Here is an 18,401-nt window from a genome sequence, read left to right as displayed (position 1 = left end):
CCCACGCTCAGCAGTAAGAGAAGCCACCGCAATGAGAAGCCCTGGTACCACAATTACGGAGTAGCCCCTACTAGCCGCAACTTGAGGAAAAAAGCCCGTACAGCCACAACGAGCCAGCACAGCCAACAATAAATAAAGAGATAAAAAGTGATTATTTAAAAAAAATAAACACCAAACTCAGAAGAAGAGGTCAGACCAGAGGCATAGGATGTGGGGATAGGGCATTGGAGGATGGCCACAGAACAGTGTGATATAAGGAGAATACGTGCAGGGCTCTGGCTGTGAGAAGTGGGTCCCTGGCCAGCAAAAACTGCTTGTTTTCTTAACCCAGTATTCCTTATCTTCAATCCCATTCTTTCTCTCTGTGAAACAGTGAAAGCTGCTCAGTCGTGTCCCAGCTCTGCAAACCCATGGACGGTAGCCCACCAGGTTCCTCTGTCCATGGGATTGTCCTGGCAAGAATACTGGAGTGGGTTGCCTTTTCCTCCTCCAGGGGATCTTCCCAACCCAGGGATCAGACTGGGGTCTCCTGCATTGTAGGGGGATTCTTTACCATCTGAGCTACCAGGGAACCCTTCTTCTCCTTGCTGTTGTTGTAAAAAGTAGCCATTTTTAGAAGTTAGAAGAAAAACTCCCAAGGGGTCACCTAGTGTTCTGCTACTCAAGGATGGTCCATGGAACATTGGCATAGCTTCACTTGGAGCTTCTAGAAAGTACAATCCTACTTCTAGAAAGTAAATCTTCCTAAAGGTGAGCCATACCCCCAAGCTACTGAGTCAGAACCTTCACTGTAACTATGCTCCCAAGTGATTCTTTTTCTTGTTGAAGTCGGAGAAGCGCTAATCCAGTTTCCCTGCTCCCCATCAGGCTTTACAGATGAAGGGAATGAGGACAAGTTGTGCCCTTAAGGTCTTACCCACAGCCACAGAGCTGGCCTTAAAACAGCTCGCCTGTCTGCTAGTGGAGTCTCGCATGCCTTCTCTGTTGCGCCTGTTACTCCTTGTCTGCCCCCTGCCACCTCTTTTATCCCTGTTGGGTTCTGTCAGTATTTCTTCCTGTCTAGACCTTCAGCTTCTTACTCGTGTCTCTTTAAATATCTCTGTTCCGTGAGTAACACTGTGCATTAAGAGATGGGCATTTTTTTTCCCAAAAGAACTTTATTTTATTTTATTGAAAGATTTCGGTTCTTTGAAAAGTAACAGTCCTGAACAAAATGCCAACTTTTATGTGGTTTGAGAGAGTCTGTTAAAGAGAACCTCAGTTCTCCCACCATTCAGAGTTCATTGTTCTTGGTTTTACAAAATTATGATGATATAACCAATCATTTATGTCATGTGTAAACTTGCTATTCAGGTTTAAGGAAAATAATATTCAAATTAATATTTTAAGCAAAGTTTGAGGCTTACGTTCAAGGATTGCAAAAACCAATGTGTGTTTTGTAGAACTGTTTGTATTTAATGGTCAGGAAGATCCCCTGCAGTAGGCAGTGGGAACCCATTCCAGTATTCTTGCCTGGTGAATCCCATGGACAGAGGAGCCTGGGAGGCTACAGTCCATTGGTTCACAAGAGTAAGACATGATTGAGAACGAGCATGAGCTCTTGAAGATTCAGTTCAGTTCAGTCGCTCAGTCATGTCTGACTCTTTGTGACTCCATGATTCAATTAACATTTTTTCTTTTTAAATTTTTTATTAAACTTTTTATTTTGTATTGAGTATGGCCACTTAACAATTTTGTAACAGTTTCAGGTGGACAGCAAAGGGACTCAGCCATACATATACATACATGTATCCATTTCCCCCCAAACTCCCTCCCAAGAATGCACGTTTTTATTTATTCTTGATTTGGGGGAAATTTTGGACCCACCTCTCTAATTTTTCCCTTGCTTGATGCTCGGAACTGCCTTTGAAGTCAGTAGGAATTGTGTATATAAGAGTAAGAAATAACGTATAATGTTAGAAATTAGAATCGCCTTAAGGTGAATTTATCTTCCTTTCTTTGTTACATAGTCAGTTCAGTTGCTCAGTCCTGTCCAACTCTCTGCGACCCCGTGGACTGCAGCACACCAGGCTTCCCTGTCCATCACCAACTCCCGCAGCTGCTCAAGCTCATGTCCATCAAGTCGGTGATGCCATCCAACTGTCTTGTCTTCTGTCATCTCTTTCTCCTCTTGCCTTCAATCTTTCCCAGCACCAGGGTCTTTTCCAGTGAGTCAATCCTTCCCATCAGGTAGCCAGAGTATTATAGTTTCAGCTTCAGCATTAGTCCTTCTAATAAATATTCAGGATTGATTTCCTTTAGGATTGACTAATTTGATCTCCTTGCAGTCCAAGGAACTCTCAAGAGTCTTCTCCAACACCACAGTTCAAAAGCATCAATTCTTTGGCACTCAGCTGCCTTTATAGTCCAACTCTCACATCTATCATGACTACTAGAAAAGCCATAGCTCTGACTAGATGGACCTTTGTTGGCAAAGTAATGTCTCTGCTTTTGAATATGCTGTCTAGGTTGGTTATAACATTTCTTCCAAGGAGCAAGCGTCTTTTAATTTCATGGCTGCAGTCACATTCTGCAGTGATTTTGGAGCCCAAGAAAATAGTCTCTCACTGTTTCCATTGTTTCCCCATCTATTTGCCATGAAGTGATGCAACCAGATGCCATGATCTTAGTGTTTGGAATGTTGAGTTTTAAGCCAGATTTTTTCACTCTTTTCTTTCACCTTCATCAAAAGGCTCCTTAGTTCCTCTTTGCTTTCTGCCTTAAGGATGGTGTTATCTGCATATTTGAAGTTACTGATATTTCTCCTGGCAATCTTGATTCCAACTTGTGCTTCATCCAGCCTAGCATTTCGCATGACGTACTCTGCATATAAGTTAAATAAACAGGGTGACAATATATAGCTTTGATGTACTCCTTCCCCAATTTGGAACCAGTCTGTTGTTCCATGTCCGGTTCTAACTTTTGCTTCTTGACCTGCATACAGATTTCTCAGGAGGCAGGTAAGGTGGTCTGGTATTCCCATTTCTTGAAGAATTTTCCACAGTTTATTGTGATCCACACAGTCAAAGGCTTTGGCGTAGTCAATAAAACAGAAGTAGATGTTTTTCTAGAACTCTCTTGCTTTTTCTATGATCCAGCAGATGTTAGCAATGTGATCTCTGGTTCCTCTGCCTTTTCTAAATCCCAATTGAACATCTGAAAGTTCTCAGTTCATGTACTGTTGAGGCCTTGCTTGGAGAATTTTTAGCATTACTAGCATGTGAGATGAGGGTAATTGTGTGGTAGTTTGAACATTCTTTGGCATTGCCTTTCTTTGGGATTGGAATGAAAACTGACCTTTTCCAGTCCTATGGCCACTGCTGAGTTTTCCAAATTTGCTGCCATATTGAGTGCAGCACTTTCACAGCATCATCTTTCAGGATTTGAAATAGCTGAACTGGAATTCCATCACCTCCACTAGCTTTGTTCATAGTGATGCTTCCTAAGGCCCACTTGACTTGGCCCTCCAGGATACCTGGCTCTAGGTGAGTGATCACACCATCGTGATTATCCGGGTCGTGAAGATCTTTTTTGTACAGTTCTGTGTATTCTTGCCACCTCTTCTTAATATCTTCTGCTTCTGTTAGGTCCATACCATTTCTGTCCTTTATTGTGCCCATCTTTGCATGAAATGTTCCCTTGCTATCTCTAATTTTCTTGAAGAGATCTCTAGTCTTTCCCATTCTATTGTTTTCCTCTATTTCTTTGCATTGATCACTGAGGAAGGCTTTCTTATCTCTCCTTGCTATTTTTTGGAACTCTGCATTCAGATCTTTCCTTTTCTCCTTTGACTTTTGCTTCTCTTTTTTTCTCAGCTGTTTGTAAGCCCTCCTCAGACAACCATTTTGCCTTTTTGCATATCTTTTTCTTGCAGATAGTCTTAATCCCTGCCTCTTGAACAATGTCATGAACCTCTGTCCATAGTTCTTCACGCACTCTGTCCATCAGATCTAATCCATTGAATCTGTTTGTCACTTTCACTGTATAATCGTAAGGGATTTTGACTTAGGTCATACCTGAGTGGTCTAGTGGTTTTCCCTAGTTTCTTCAATTTAAGTCTGAATTTGGCAATAAGGAGTTCATGATCTGAGCCACAGTCAGCTCCTGGTCTTATTTTTGCTGACTGTACAGAGCTTCCCCGTCTTCAGCTGCAAAGAATATAATCGATCTTTCTTTGTGATTTTCTTTGTTACATAGATTATCTCATAGCAGAGTTCTTTTGCTCTCTGCATCTATCCCATGGGAAAAGCCCTCTAGTTTGTGGATGGAGGTGGGACACCCCTGCAACTTCTTTTCTTGTGACCGGAAGTAGAGCCAAGCTTTAGGATTTAGGGGCTTTGTATTAGTCTTTTTCTATAATATAGAAAAATAGAGATCTAAGTAGATAAATACCCCATGTTTTAAGGGGCCTTTTGACATAGAAAGATATGAGTGCAGAAGGACAGCATAGCGACATTAAAGAAGACTGCCCAACCACTAATGAGACCACAGTGGCACAGTGCCTTCAACAAAAGCCATCCCACCGTCTTTTAAATTACCCTCCCTATAAGAGGACTACTATCCCTCCTGTCATTTAAGTATTTTAGTTTATTTTTAGTTCTGGAATATGTTTTGATTTAAGTGACAGACCATAATTTCTATGAATAGATAAGATGTAGGCTTCTACTGTAAACTATAAAGTGAAAACAGTTCCTCTGGGTTTTCTATTCTTGTTCTCATATTTGTGGTTTTTTTTTTTTTTTTTTTCCTTCTTTTTGAGTCAGTATCCCATCCTTGTTGTTGTTTAGCCACTAAGTCATATTCGACTCTTTGTTAACCCCATGGACTGTAGCCCACCAGGCTCCTCTCTCCATGGGATTTTCCAGGTGAGAATACTGGAGTGGGTTGCTGTTTCCTTCTGCAGAGGATCTTCCTGACCCAGGGGTCGAAACCACGTCTCCTATATTGCGAGGGGATTCTTATTGACTGTGTCACCTGGGAAGCCCCATCCCACCCTTGTAGCAACTCTTCTTTTATGGAAACCATAGTTATTAAATCACTTCCCAACTTTGGAAGCTATGTGATTAAATATTTTTGTACTTGTGTTTCACATGTTCTATCTTATTTTCTGTTGACAGTAATATAGAAACAGACTAATTTATTTTTATGTAAAGTATTTTGAAAGATAATTAACTTATCCAGAGCTGTTTCACATATATAGTTTTAATAAAACTGACAGTTTAAATAGACATTGTAATGAGCAATCAAATTACATTCCTTTAGGCTAGGTTTTAGGAACTGGCTAAAATTTTTTAACTATTGAGAAATATATTATTTTCCTCAAAATACAACATAGAAATAATATGCATTACCAAGAATAAATTAGACATTAGATTCACAACCTTCAAAATGCCATTTAGCTTTTAGAAATATAAAAATTGACTTCAGTGTCTTTTTATAATGTAAATTTTTGTCTACCTCATATTTCATTATTATGCATCTCAGAAATATTTGTGGCAAAACTCTGTTATAAATTTGATTCAAGATTACATATTTGAATTTAAAGACAGCTGACTCAATTTAAATGAAATAATGTGTTACATTGGAGATATATATATATATTTACACATACATAAGGTAAATGATTTATAGCTTTACAGAAAAGCACTTAAGTTGATTATATTCATCGGAAAAGAATAAATTCATGTTCTCAAGAAAAAAGAAAAATGTCTTGAATATGGTGGTTGCCATTTAAATAAATTATCAAACTGTAATGACCTCTAACTTAATCCTCAACTTAATTAAGATATAACCATACTCTTGTCTTCAGCATCCAGAAATGTTCCAGGGGATGGCTTCCATTCTCCAGACCTTTTCAGTTTACTAAATTTTTCCTGCTTTTAGCATAGGAGGGAGCAGCTTCCAAACTGTGCTGATTTATTTCACGTTTAATATAAGGTCAAGTTTCTCCTTTAAGTATTTTCTGTCTGTGAAACCTTTGATTAACATTTCATCCCAAGCCTATTCTGTATTTTCAGTGAACCTTGTTTCGTCTCTTTGTTGTCAGGGTTCTCTGTCAAATGTATAAGGTGTACCTTATATAATGCAACTTCACTTCCAAAAGCTACTCCCAGGAATTGGTCTTGTTTCTTTGGTTTAAATGTCATGTAGTTTTTAAATGTATATCTTTTTAATTGGAGGATAATTGCTTTACAGTATTGTGTTGGTTTCTGCCTCACATCAACATAAGTCAGCCACTGGTATACGTATGTCCCCTCCTTCTTGAACCTCCCTCCCACTCTGTCTCACCCCTCTAGGTTGTCACACAGCACTGGCCTGAGCTCGCTGCATCATACAGAAAATTCCCACTGGCTATTTTACATATGGTAGCATACATGTTTCCATTCTACTCTCAATTCATCCCCCTGTGTCCACAAGTCTGTCCTCTGTGTCTGCATCTCCACTGCTGCCCTGCAGATAGGTTCACCAGTACCGTCTCTCTAAATTCCATACATGTGTGTTAATACACGATATTTGTTTTTCTTTTTCTGACTTACTTCGCTTTGTACAGTAGGGTCTGGGTTCGTCCACGTCATTAGAACTTATGTCATGTGTTTTTGTTGGGCCTCTAAGGATCTGTATTTGGTCACAGAGGAAAGCTAAGTTGAAATGTGGCACTTCCTAATAATTTCATCTGATAAAACGTTTATCATGTAATGAATTTTGTGTCCCCTCTGTAGATAAACGCGTCGAGAACTGGCCTCTGATGCAGTCTCCACTGCCTACACTTTGCATAAGCACCCTGTACCTCCTCTTCGTGTGGCTGGGTCCAAAATGGATGAAGGACCGAGAACCTTTCCAGATGCGTTTAGTGCTCATTCTCTATAATTTCGGGATGGTTTTGCTTAACCTTTTTATCTTCAGAGAGGTAGGTTTACTAAAGTTCACTTTATACTTCCTCAGGTCTGTTGCAAATTAGAAAATAAGAATGTGTAAAACTACGATCGGAATGTTGTGCCGTAAGATAACTGTTAGCTCCTCTAAGAGTAAATTTTATGTTATTGACATAAGCATGGATAGCAAAAATCTGAAACATACATAAAGGATAAGACTTGTTTAAAGTGAAATTTGGGAGCAGACAAACTGGATTCTAAAATAACCCTTACTAGTTTTTCTGACATTGGAAGTTCCTTAACTTTTTTGAGGCTCATTTCCCCCATCTATAAAATGGGCATAATACCTATCTTCTAAAGTATCAGAGATAAGTGAGATAATTTTTGCATAGTGTTTACAACATATTAAGACCTCAGTAAATAGTTGTGGCTATTTATATTTCTCATTCAGCAGTTGCAGGTTTGGTAACTGATGAAAATGTGCAGATGTAAAATACTGATTTCAAATTTAAATCCTACCACATAATATAATTGTACTAATATTTTAGGTTGGAACTAAAATGAGTTAACTGTTATACAGCTGTTGCTGCTAATCAATGTATACTTTTCTGGACACCAACAAATTCTCTATGGCATTTTAAAAGGAAATCCTAAAAGCTAGACTGACCCAACCACTTTTTAAGTTACAAGAGTGAAAGGAGTTTGTTTTCCAAGAGACTCCTCATTAGTGTTCAACCTGAACCCAGCAAGCTGAACTGGTGATGCTAAGAAAATGAACCGTATGCTCCTTTTAAAAAATCTCTTTAACTGACAGCGTAGCCTATAGAAACTCAACATCATAAAAAACTTTAATTTATTTGGCTACTTTACCTAATTTGTTAGATGCAATCCACTCTGGTTCAAAACTAGAAACCCATGCAACTCTTGCAGCATGATTAATCACAGTTTCTCTTAATATTATAATATAGATAGAATGTCTCAGTCCAAATTTTACATGTCATTTTAAATTTAGATTTCAACTTAAGAATAAATTGATGGATGATTAATTTTAGAAATTCCAACATATTAAATGTTTAGTGCATTTGAAATTTATTTTTAAGACAATATTGCTTTTAAAAATATTTTGGAAGTTTGCACATTGTATGTAGTACTTTTAAATGCTATATCTTCTAAAACTTTACTCCAAATGTTATTTGCTTTTTCCAGTTACTCATGGGATCATATAATGCAGGATATAGCTATATTTGCCAGACTGTGGATTATTCTGATAACGTTCATGAAGTCAGGGTAAGTACATTAAAAATACTGGTAATCAGTAGAAGTTGGTTTAATTTTGTAGTCTCTAGTCTGTGAAAAATATGCTTTAAATGTAGTGGTAAAACTATAGTGGGATTGTTTTGGGTCAGTAAAACTACTTTTTAAAAATTACATAATTTAAAATCCATTTTCCTTCCCCATTATCTTTTCTCATTTGATGATTTGAGAGTGAATATGTGTTGGACTACTGAAATGCAGTACTCAAAAAAAAAATAATAATAGTTCCATGTTTAGTATAAAGATTATATTTTAGATTTTTGTTTTTTTGGGTCAAGAATAGAAACTCTTGAAGTTGAATTCATTTGTTAAGAAAGTATGAGGAAGACAAATATAAACGATTTAATGTTTAGTAAATTAGGCATAGCACAGCTTGTGTAGGTATAAACCCAGTTTCTGAGAAAAATGTTTGAGAAAAATAGACTAGTAATACAGTGTTTTCATATTTTACTTTGTAGTCACCTACATCAGTAAAATTGCCATTTTACTCAAGTGAAGAAACAAATTATCTTACTTTGTTAAGTATTTATTGAATGCCTCTTGTATACTGTGTTCATATTAAACATGTGTCCATAACATATGTTATATCTATGTGTGTGTTTTATATTAGATATAATATATGTAGTAATAATATAATATGTAGTAGCTGGCCCTGAAAAAAAATAGCTCTTTAGCATTGGGGTTCAACAATATAAACACTAGTATTCATCAAGACCCAAGACTTGCTTTAATGTATTTATGATTTTATGCCTCTGTCTTCATTTCCCCATTAGAAGACTTAACATGCTGATGAAAAATTACCCCTTTTGGTTGTCACGTTGGTTTTAATCATTCAACAAATGTGTACCGAACATCAGCTATACACAGATAGTACTGGGAGCCCAAGTGGAAAGGCAGACAGGGATCCAGCCTTTGTGGAGCTGGCTTTCTAGCTAAAGGGGGAGAGGCAGTCATGTAAACAAAAGGTTAACCGGGAGCTCAGACCTGAGATTGCCTGAGGGGAGCCCCTTTGTTTAGGTTTGTTGCTAGAGAACCTTCTCCTGGTTGGAGCAGAGGAGCACTGGTCTTGCTTGCATCTGGAGAGAGAAAAGGAAACTTGTCGGACTTGCTTTCTTTGAGGAGTGAGCTTAGATAAACCCTTTGGGTGAAACAACATGTTAACGTTTGGGGGATAAAGTTTTTAAAATACTACTCTGGGCATTGTGTGCCTGCCCTCTGGCATGCGTAAATTGATCAGTTCTTTAAAAATGTAGCTGTTGTGAGACCTGATATCTAGGAGGAGAAAGGACAAGAGTGGCAGCAGATTGTATTTGAACATTTCTTCCCTCTCTGTTATTCTGAGATGTGGCAGAATAAGTGTTTTACTCAGAGACTCATCTTTGTATTCGTTGTTATGTAGCTAAGAGGGATCTTCTCACTTGATGTAGCTTTTCAGTTCCCTGGTGGCTCAGATGCAAAAGAACCTGCCTGCAGTGCAGCAGACTTGGGTTTGATTGCTGGGTCAGAAGATCCCCTGGAGAAGGCAGTGGCTACCCATTCTAGTATTCTCGCCTGGAGAATTCCATGGACAGAGGAGCCTGGCGGGCTACAGTCCATGGGGTCGCAAAGAGTCAGACACTACTGAACGATTAACACTTTCACAAACTAGAAAGAAGGATTGTTAATTACTGTTTATGAATCATTGCTGATTTAGAGTGCCAGATAAGAGGGAAAATAAGACATGACCTCTTCCCTTCTAGATAGAGTTTGCATACTCTGTTGCTAAGTCAAGTCCAAGTCCGCAGACTATATCTCACCAGGCTCCTGTGTCCATGGAATTCTCTAAGCAAGAATACTGGAGTAGGTTGCCAGTTTTGGCTCCAGGGGATCTTCCCGACTCAGGGATCAAACCTATGTCTCCTTCATTGGCAGGTGGATTCTTTACTGCTGAGCCACCTGCAAAGCCCCTTACTGCACCAAAATGTTACACTTTAAAAGGATTTTCCAGGCAATAGTACTGTCCTGGGTTGCCATTGCCTTCTCCGACTAACATAATAGTGAATATTAAATATAATGTTGCTGTCAGTAGTTCCCTATTTCAAGTTTGTTTTCAAACAACTTTATCATTTTCAACAATGTTATTATGCAAACAGACTCAGTAAATAATTCTCAGTTTGTAGATACATTATTTTTTTCTTTGGCTGTTCTCTTTTTTCCTTGCCTACACTTTATAATCGTAATTTTGTTTTTCAAAAGCGAACAGCCAAACCCAAACAAACACAAACCCATGGCATCCAACAGGTGCTCTTATCAAATGAAGAAAGACCCCATCAGCTCTGAAGAGCCTAAGCCTTCCTGTGAATGCATCTGCCAAACTGCTGACACACACAGGTTTACCGTCAGATTTCAGTTTTGTACCGCTGCCTTTGCTGTTGGTATATAGGGCAGATGTCATAGAAAATACTTGACATAAGAAAGATGAATCTAGATTACTATTTTAGTGGGATTCTTGTGAAATATTTTAAAATGTATATACAGAGGTCACCTCTCACTGGATCCTTGGATCCTTAATCTCAGCGTGTAATGTAATCTTTCTGCACCATCTGGTGTCTTAATTAGAGCTCAGGAAAAGAAAAGACTTACTCATGTAAGCAGGATTATATTTATGACCTAGGAAATATTTGTTGCGTGTGTGTGTTTATTGCAGTTTATCATTTAAAAAATTTCACTGCCTAATAAAAAATAATGTGGTTAAGTATTTTGTTGCACATGTTAAAGTGAGAAAGAGAGACCAGTTGCTACTCAAGCATACTTGCAAGAATATCTGAGGCTGGAATATAGGCTAGGCATGAACAACTGAAATACCTTTATAGAGTAAATATCTCAGTTTCTCTACCACATTGAAAATCATAGCAGTTGAAAGTGTTCACAGCACTGCAATCAGCAGGTTGGTACCCATGACATCGGCTATGAAACAGACTGAAAATTTCCTCTGAACTGTTGGCACAGTGTAGATATAGATTTGGACTCTTTTATTTCCCATCATTTTCCCCATGAATAAATGCCTACGTTTCACACCCACTTAAACAAAAATGATTCTATGCCTCATACATTTTGTGCAGTAAAAATTGCTTAAGACTTAACTTTAGTAGACAACCATGTGATAGTATCATCCTGGTGTTTATAAAATGCTTTCCCTTTCTTTCTGCAGATAGCTGCTGCTCTGTGGTGGTACTTTATATCTAAAGGAATTGAGTATTTGGACACGGTGTTTTTTATCCTGAGGAAGAAAAACAACCAAGTCTCTTTTCTTCACGTGTATCATCACTGTACCATGTTTACGTTGTGGTGGATTGGAATTAAGTGGGTTGCAGGAGGACAGGGTGAGCATCTTCAGGAATGTGTCCCCGGGTACTAAATTACATAAATGTGTCGGGTGGAGAGTGGTGAGAATTTGACTTGGTCTAACAGCAGCCCCCTCCAGTTTTCTTGCCTGGAGGATTCCATGGACAGAAGAGCCTGGCGGGCTACAGTCCATGAGATCCCAAAGAGGAGGCTCATGACTGAGCAACTAACACACACACACACACACAAATATATAACTTACTTCCAGGCTTAATTATTCCTGTGTTAATGTCACTTTAAAGAAATTTGAAGAAAGTAGAGCTTTAGCTGTTTATCTGTGACTACTTTGACACCTAAAGATTTACCCCAGAGATTAGCATAAATGAATCCCAAGTGTAGCAAACAGTATTTTGAGAGGGAGCAATTCTAGTGGTTCTGATCCAGAGGATACCAAGATAGAACTTCTCCATCTGAAGGTTCCGTCTCTTCTCCAAGCCCAGAGCCTGCTCTTGTTCTCAAATAGGCCCCAGTGTACCTACTGCTTCTTACTCAAAGGAAATTGTATGTAGCCTTCTCAGTATTGAAGAGAATCTGAACTCATAGTTTGGCCAAGATCTGCCTCCAGCTTTTCAGATGCCTGTACATTGGAGATAATTCACATCATTGAGCTGGAAACAGACCGTTCCTCTGATGGGGACCCAGGGTACAAGTCATACTACACTTCACCTTGCTACTTTACTTTTAAACTATTTAGAAATCTAAGAAATGAGTACTATTTTGTTGTAGCTATGTGTATCGGCACGTGTAAAGACAATAATGAAGGATTTACAAGTCTGTTTAAACCATTATATGTACCCTGGCTTTTATTCCCCCAAGAGCAACAGAATGAAAAATAATATTGGCAGTATTAGGACCTACTTAAGTATATTAGGGCCTATTTGAGCCACTTGGGAAGTCCTTTGCCTTTGAAGAACACCCATTTTTATTTATATGGTAAAAGCTGGAGTCTAAACTGTAAAAATATTTGGCATTATCTGAAGAGAAGGCTTGTCCATTAGAACTATTTTACAACTTTTATTTCTCATCTATACTCAGAATTAAATGTTGGAAAATAATGTAGATTGATTTATTTTACGTTCAAATGGTTTATCACCTATTAAATAAAGATTTCTGTGTCTTGTAACTACCTCTTTTTCTAAAGCATTTTTTGGAGCCCAGATAAATTCCTTCATCCATGTGATTATGTATTCATACTATGGGTTAGCTGCCTTCGGCCCGTGGATTCAGAAATATCTCTGGTGGAAACGATACCTGACCATGTTGCAGCTGGTAAGTTCTCAATTAAAACACTGAGAATGTTAGACTCTCATTAATTGTGAAGTGCTGAGTTATTTTCAACCATTTTATGTTACCAAACTGGCTTTCTCTGTGCTCCAACGATAGGAGTTGAAGTTGATAGAATAGGAAACAGGAGTCCAAAATGGCAGTGGCTGAAAGACAAGGAAGGGAAAAGCCCGCAAAAATAGAACAAAGGAAGGTTTGAGGACCTCAGGTAAAACAAACAGCATTCTTGGCTAGCCCAGTTTGCATAGGGCAGACCCAGGGGGAGGGAAAAACATATAAAAAGAGGAGCCAAAGGGCTCTCTCTCTCTTTCTCTCTCCCCTCCACCCCGCACAGTGGGGCGTTCTTCTCTTCGCGTCTTTGGGTCAACATGCCCTCACGCCTCGAGGATGGATCTTCCTGCTATTATCTAAATAAAAAGGAGCTGTAACACTGATTTGTCTAAGAGCTATAACACGGTCCATTTGAACCCTGAGAGCTAGAACACGGTCTGTCCAAGACCCGAGAGCTGTGACACGCCAAGCACTTTAATGTCCGTCACTCCAAATCTTTGTTGTGGATGAGACAGAACCGAGGAGCATACACTCGTCTGACAGTTAGAAAACTAACTTCTTTCTTAGTTTTTTCCCACTTAAAATGTTATTATTACTTCTCTTCATTCTGCCCTTAAATAAATTTTCTGTTTTTTACTCCCATTTTTCCGTCCTTGTGAACAGATCCTATACATTTAGAATAGGAAAGTTGTATAGAAGTCACAGAACCAAGGAAGGGGTGGGGTAAAGGATGGGACCAAGGGGAGCTTCCCTGGCCACCCAGTGGTTAAGGCTCCATGCTTCTACTGCAGAGGGTGTGAGTTTGATCCCTGGTCAGGGAACTAAGATCCCATATGCAGCGCTATGTGGCCAAAAAATAAATAGGTTAAAGGACGAAGGATCAAAGAACTCTTAATTCTCTAACACACAATCCTTAGAGAGCAGAGCTTGGTATACTCAAATGTTCATCTTCAGAGCAGACAGTTCGCAGCACTAGCCCCTAGTAGGACTTCTGGTAGCATCTGGGTGACTGAGTGCAATCTTCAGGAAATCCAAAACCAGCCTGGTAGCTATTCTTCAAGCCTTGGAATTTATTATAATTTGCTTTAATCATAGCATGTGCACAATTTTATCAGTGGAATCACATTTGGAAATATCATTCATCTCTGTTTTAAGTTGCCAAACAACAGGCTACCCAAACAGGAAGCAAAGCTTTTGGGGAGTGCTGGGTGTGCAGGATTCATTTGTAAGTAAAATGCTACAGGAAGCTTCCTCCAGTTTTTGTGTAACCTGTTTACACAGTTTGTATAATTCGTTTCTCTCAGTTATTAGTAAATGGACCCAAGAAAATGAGATGAAGACAGAAATCATGTGAACTGTTGTAATCTACTTTGTGGGAAGACGGCACCTGATTCTCCTTGAGCGATGCCCCACTCAGTCACCCCCCAGACACACCCTTTTCTAGCGTTGCAGGTTCTAAGAATCACTGTGAAATCAAAAGTCCCTAAAACCTGGATTTTGCCTTGGGAAACTTTTAAAGTTTTTTAGTCTGATAGAAATTTGGAGCTATATATGGGATAAAATTTTAAAATAATATTTAATATAATAATATTGATGATGCTATCCTTAACAGAGAAGCTGCAATTGCCCATTTTAAATAGGGTGTTAATTTTGTGAAGGGTAGTGTATTTCCAAGGCAGAAGTTCTCACAGCAGTGAATCTTGTATGTTAACCTTGTAAAAAATTAAGTGTTTAACCCCATGGAATTAACCCCATGGAATTCATAAACTCTTATATTGAGAACCATCCTCTCCTTTTATACTTACTATCAAATATCTACTAAGTTTTACCAAGAATCTTAGTTTTTAAAGGATTGTGTTGTCAATTTTTAAATTAATTTTTAATTAATTTTAAAATGCATATTTACCTGTTTCCTATAAGAAAACAGATAATGAACCATTCTGATAAACTCATTTTTAAAAGTATTTTTAAAAGTATATGTACCAGCTTGCTAACAACTTTGTGGAAAGAAAGCAATATATTTGGGAGGAAAACAAAAACGGAAGTGCCTTCACTCTCTTAGGCCAGTGATAGTCCCTCTCATTAGATAATGTTATTCAGCATTATCCAAAAAATAATCCCCAGGGTCCAGAGGCCAAGGGCCCAGGAATCGTGGGGATCAATGCGGAGCCCTACCCTCAGGTGGTACTCGAGGGAAGAGACAGACAGTCCAGAAGTCAGCAGATGCAAAAGACATAATTCCTATGAAACAGAAAACCAGCACAAACCAGAACCCTTTGGTTAAAGGGATGGAGGACCCCATTGGGTGGGGGTATTTGGGTCCTAGCAGGAAGCCCTCGTTGAGGACATGGTTTTGAGATGCGGCCCACGTGAGAAGGAGCCAGAGAGCTCTTAGGTCTTGGGTGCTGGGGGCACGCATGGGCCTGTCTGGGTCGTGACGAGCTGTTGGCTCCCCACGGTAAGCGCACCTGTGCTGTTCTGTTTTTCAGGTTCAGTTCCATGTGACCATTGGGCACACAGCACTGTCCCTTTACACCGACTGCCCCTTCCCCAAGTGGATGCACTGGGCTCTCATTGTCTATGCAGTCAGCTTCATATTCCTCTTCCTTAACTTCTATGTGCGGACGTACAAAGAGCCTAAGAAAGCAAAACCCGGAAAAACAGCAACGAATGGTATTTCAGCTAATGGTGTGAACAAATCCGAAAACCACCTAGTGGTAGAAAATGGCAAGAAGCAGAAGAATGGAAAAGCAAAAGGAGAGTAAAAGGAACTGGGCCTTACCTGGGGTTGACAGTGAGGAAGTTCCCACTTCATTTAAGATTTCAGGGAAAACAGAAGCAAATAAGGGTTTGAGGGTGGGGAGCAAAAAGGCAAATGTGCTCTATGTATTATTAGTAACCTTTAGATTGAGTAAAGTGTTAAATACAACACCCAGATGTTTTATTTATGAAGTTTTTATTTTAAACTTTTTTTTTATCAGCCTTGATGTTGTCAGACTAAAGCAATCATCACGTGACTTTGGAGACCCTTCCCCCGCGCCCCTCCCCCTGCATTCACATCAACAGTGCATGAGATTTTTCATTTCTCTTCATCCTTCAGTGTGATGATCACAGAAACATGGTCTTTATGCATTTTTTTTTTTTTTTTAGCTAAATTGCAACTTAAGTACTGATGAAAATCAGTTACCTTATCTTTTCTGGTCCCAAACTGAAAATGCAGATATTTTAAAACGTGCACATTTGAATTCATTTGCTGACTGGAATGATCAAGTCTCTCCACCTGTAGTCTGAAGATACCCTTTTGGTTGGAATTAAATTTTAAAAATCTGATGATCTTTGTAGACTCTTAGAGGCTTTATGATGATGGTGTTGGTGAAAATAGAATTACAGTAAAATCCTGTCCAGTGGCTCAAAGTTCACTGTGACCTGCAGCACAAATCACTGTGGGAAACAATTTTTGTGATTAAAAGGCAGCCTTTCAATACTCCTGTTACTACTAGATATATATTATGAAAATTAAGATTACTGTCTGATTGGAACATGAAACAATTTATGTGTCTACTAGTAACATCATAAAATAGTTCTACATTTATGTGCTGTTAGAAGAGAATATGTTGATTTTTATCAGGCTTTCCTTGTTTTGATTTGTGGCTGTTACCGATTTTTCATATGTGGAAATACACCTACCTCTTCTGTTGGAAAGAACATTTAAAATTAAATAAATTTTAATTAAAAAATCAAGGAGTCCTCTAATGTAAATTTTAATACTAACTTTCAAATTCACTAACTTTTTGTTTTTTTTTTTACAAATAGCGTACAGCAAGCTTTTTTGTGAAATTATCCTTCTCTTTCAATGTGTTTAATTTTGGAGTGATATTTCTCTGTGTCAGAGTTGCAAGATCTTATTTGTAACTAGATACAAAGTGTAAACCCGTTTTGGTGCGATATTCTTGACTCCTTGGTGCTAAAGATCATTAAATTCAATGCTTGATTATTACAAGGTGTTAATTGCTAAGACATAAAGTGAGTAAAAGTGAGAGTAGTCAGAACCAGAAAATTAAATTTGCTCTTTACCAATGAAGTATTTCATGTAATGTAAAAACACAACTGGAAATTGACTGGGAAAGAACATGTACTATGTCTTATTACATAGGTTAAATTGCTAGTGGGTATTGCACAGAGATCTTGTGACCAAAAAATAAAAAGGCATGAGTATTTCTAAGTATCTTTAAGATATCAAAACTGCATGTGCAGGATGTAATGCTGTTTGTGCAGACTATTTCAGAATACTTTGTAAACTATGAAATATTTATTGTGCATTCAAATTACACACTCCCCCCCTCCCCCTTCAAGGCATGCAGACATGAGAACTACAGAAAATTTGCAGCACGTAATAGTTTGATCTAGGAGGATTCAACACTTTTGTTTTTACCGCTCAGTTTGTAATGACTAGAGATTTGTAAATCTTGTGAACATTCTGTACTGGTTCCCTAGAGCTATTCATTCCCCGCTACCTGATTTCAGCACAATAAATATACTACTGCTGTGGGAAAAATGATTTTTTTGGCTACTCAGTTTGTTATAATATAAATCTGCTAGATATTTATTTATTTAATTCAGTTGTTAATATTCTAAATTATTCCCTGCTGCCAATTTCTAATGTAGACAAGAAATGAAACTAGAACTTCGGTGTCAATAATTTCTGGCAAAAAGCTTATTTTTTCATGGTAGCATATTTTTACTTTAAAACTTAGATGTATCTTTGGAAGAATTTTTGGATCCTGACATATCATTTTGTTGTGAATTCTTACATTTGTCATTTCAAATGTAAGCTTTTTTTTTTTTTTTTAAAGAAACTTTTAATTTTATATTGGAGTGTAGTTGACTAATAATGTATTGGTTTCAGGTGTACAGTGAAGAGATTCAGTTACGCATATCCGTGTATCTATTCTTTACCAAATTCTTTTCCCATTTAGGTTGTTATATAATACTGAGCTGAGTTCCCTGTGCTATGCAGTAGTAGGTCCTTGTTGGTTATCCATTTTAAATATAGCAGTGTGTACATGGTAACACTATTTAATGGTGTGCTGTTTTTTGTTCTAAAAATAAAGTTAGCAAGTTCTCCTGTGCTGATATTTAAATCTTCCATTCTTTACTATACTTTTAAGTTTTTTTTTTTCCAAAGATAATTTTAAGATATAATAAATACAGCCTTTTCTGATCGCTTTCATAATTTCTCTATCACCCCACTAAATACACATGCCTCATATGTAAAAATCAGTGAGGAGGATTGCATCCTCTTTCTGGTAAAACTTTGTCATTAACTTAAGAAAAGTTTTCTAACACAGAAAATAGGGAATTTCTGAAATATTTGCATTGACTAGAAATAATTGAGATGTGTTAGCAGTGTGTTTTCCCATTGAATTGATAACTACGGCTCTCTTTCTTCTCTTTTCT

At 38.0% G+C, this 18,401-nt stretch overlaps 1 protein-coding gene across 1 annotated transcript in view; it reads left to right on the top strand.

Moving 5' to 3' along the window:
- ELOVL4 (ELOVL fatty acid elongase 4) overlaps positions 1-18,019 on the top strand; it is a 40,312-nt gene extending 22,293 nt beyond the window's left edge. Inside the window, exons 2-6 of the mRNA XM_019967073.2 lie at positions 6,759-6,946; positions 8,118-8,198; positions 11,416-11,587; positions 12,751-12,878; positions 15,434-18,019. Of these exons, the coding sequence (XP_019822632.1) occupies positions 6,759-6,946; positions 8,118-8,198; positions 11,416-11,587; positions 12,751-12,878; positions 15,434-15,709 (845 nt within the window). The 3' untranslated portion in view covers positions 15,710-18,019. The remainder of the gene's footprint in view (positions 1-6,758; positions 6,947-8,117; positions 8,199-11,415; positions 11,588-12,750; positions 12,879-15,433) is intronic.
- The last annotated feature ends 382 nt before the right edge of the window (positions 18,020-18,401 follow it).

The sequence above is a fragment of the Bos indicus genome, chromosome 9 (genome assembly GCF_029378745.1).
Source record: "Bos indicus isolate NIAB-ARS_2022 breed Sahiwal x Tharparkar chromosome 9, NIAB-ARS_B.indTharparkar_mat_pri_1.0, whole genome shotgun sequence".
Taxonomy (NCBI): Eukaryota; Metazoa; Chordata; class Mammalia; order Artiodactyla; family Bovidae; genus Bos; species Bos indicus.
The sequence above is the reverse complement of the archived record's forward strand: the minus strand, read 5'-3'. Positions and strand labels throughout refer to the sequence as shown.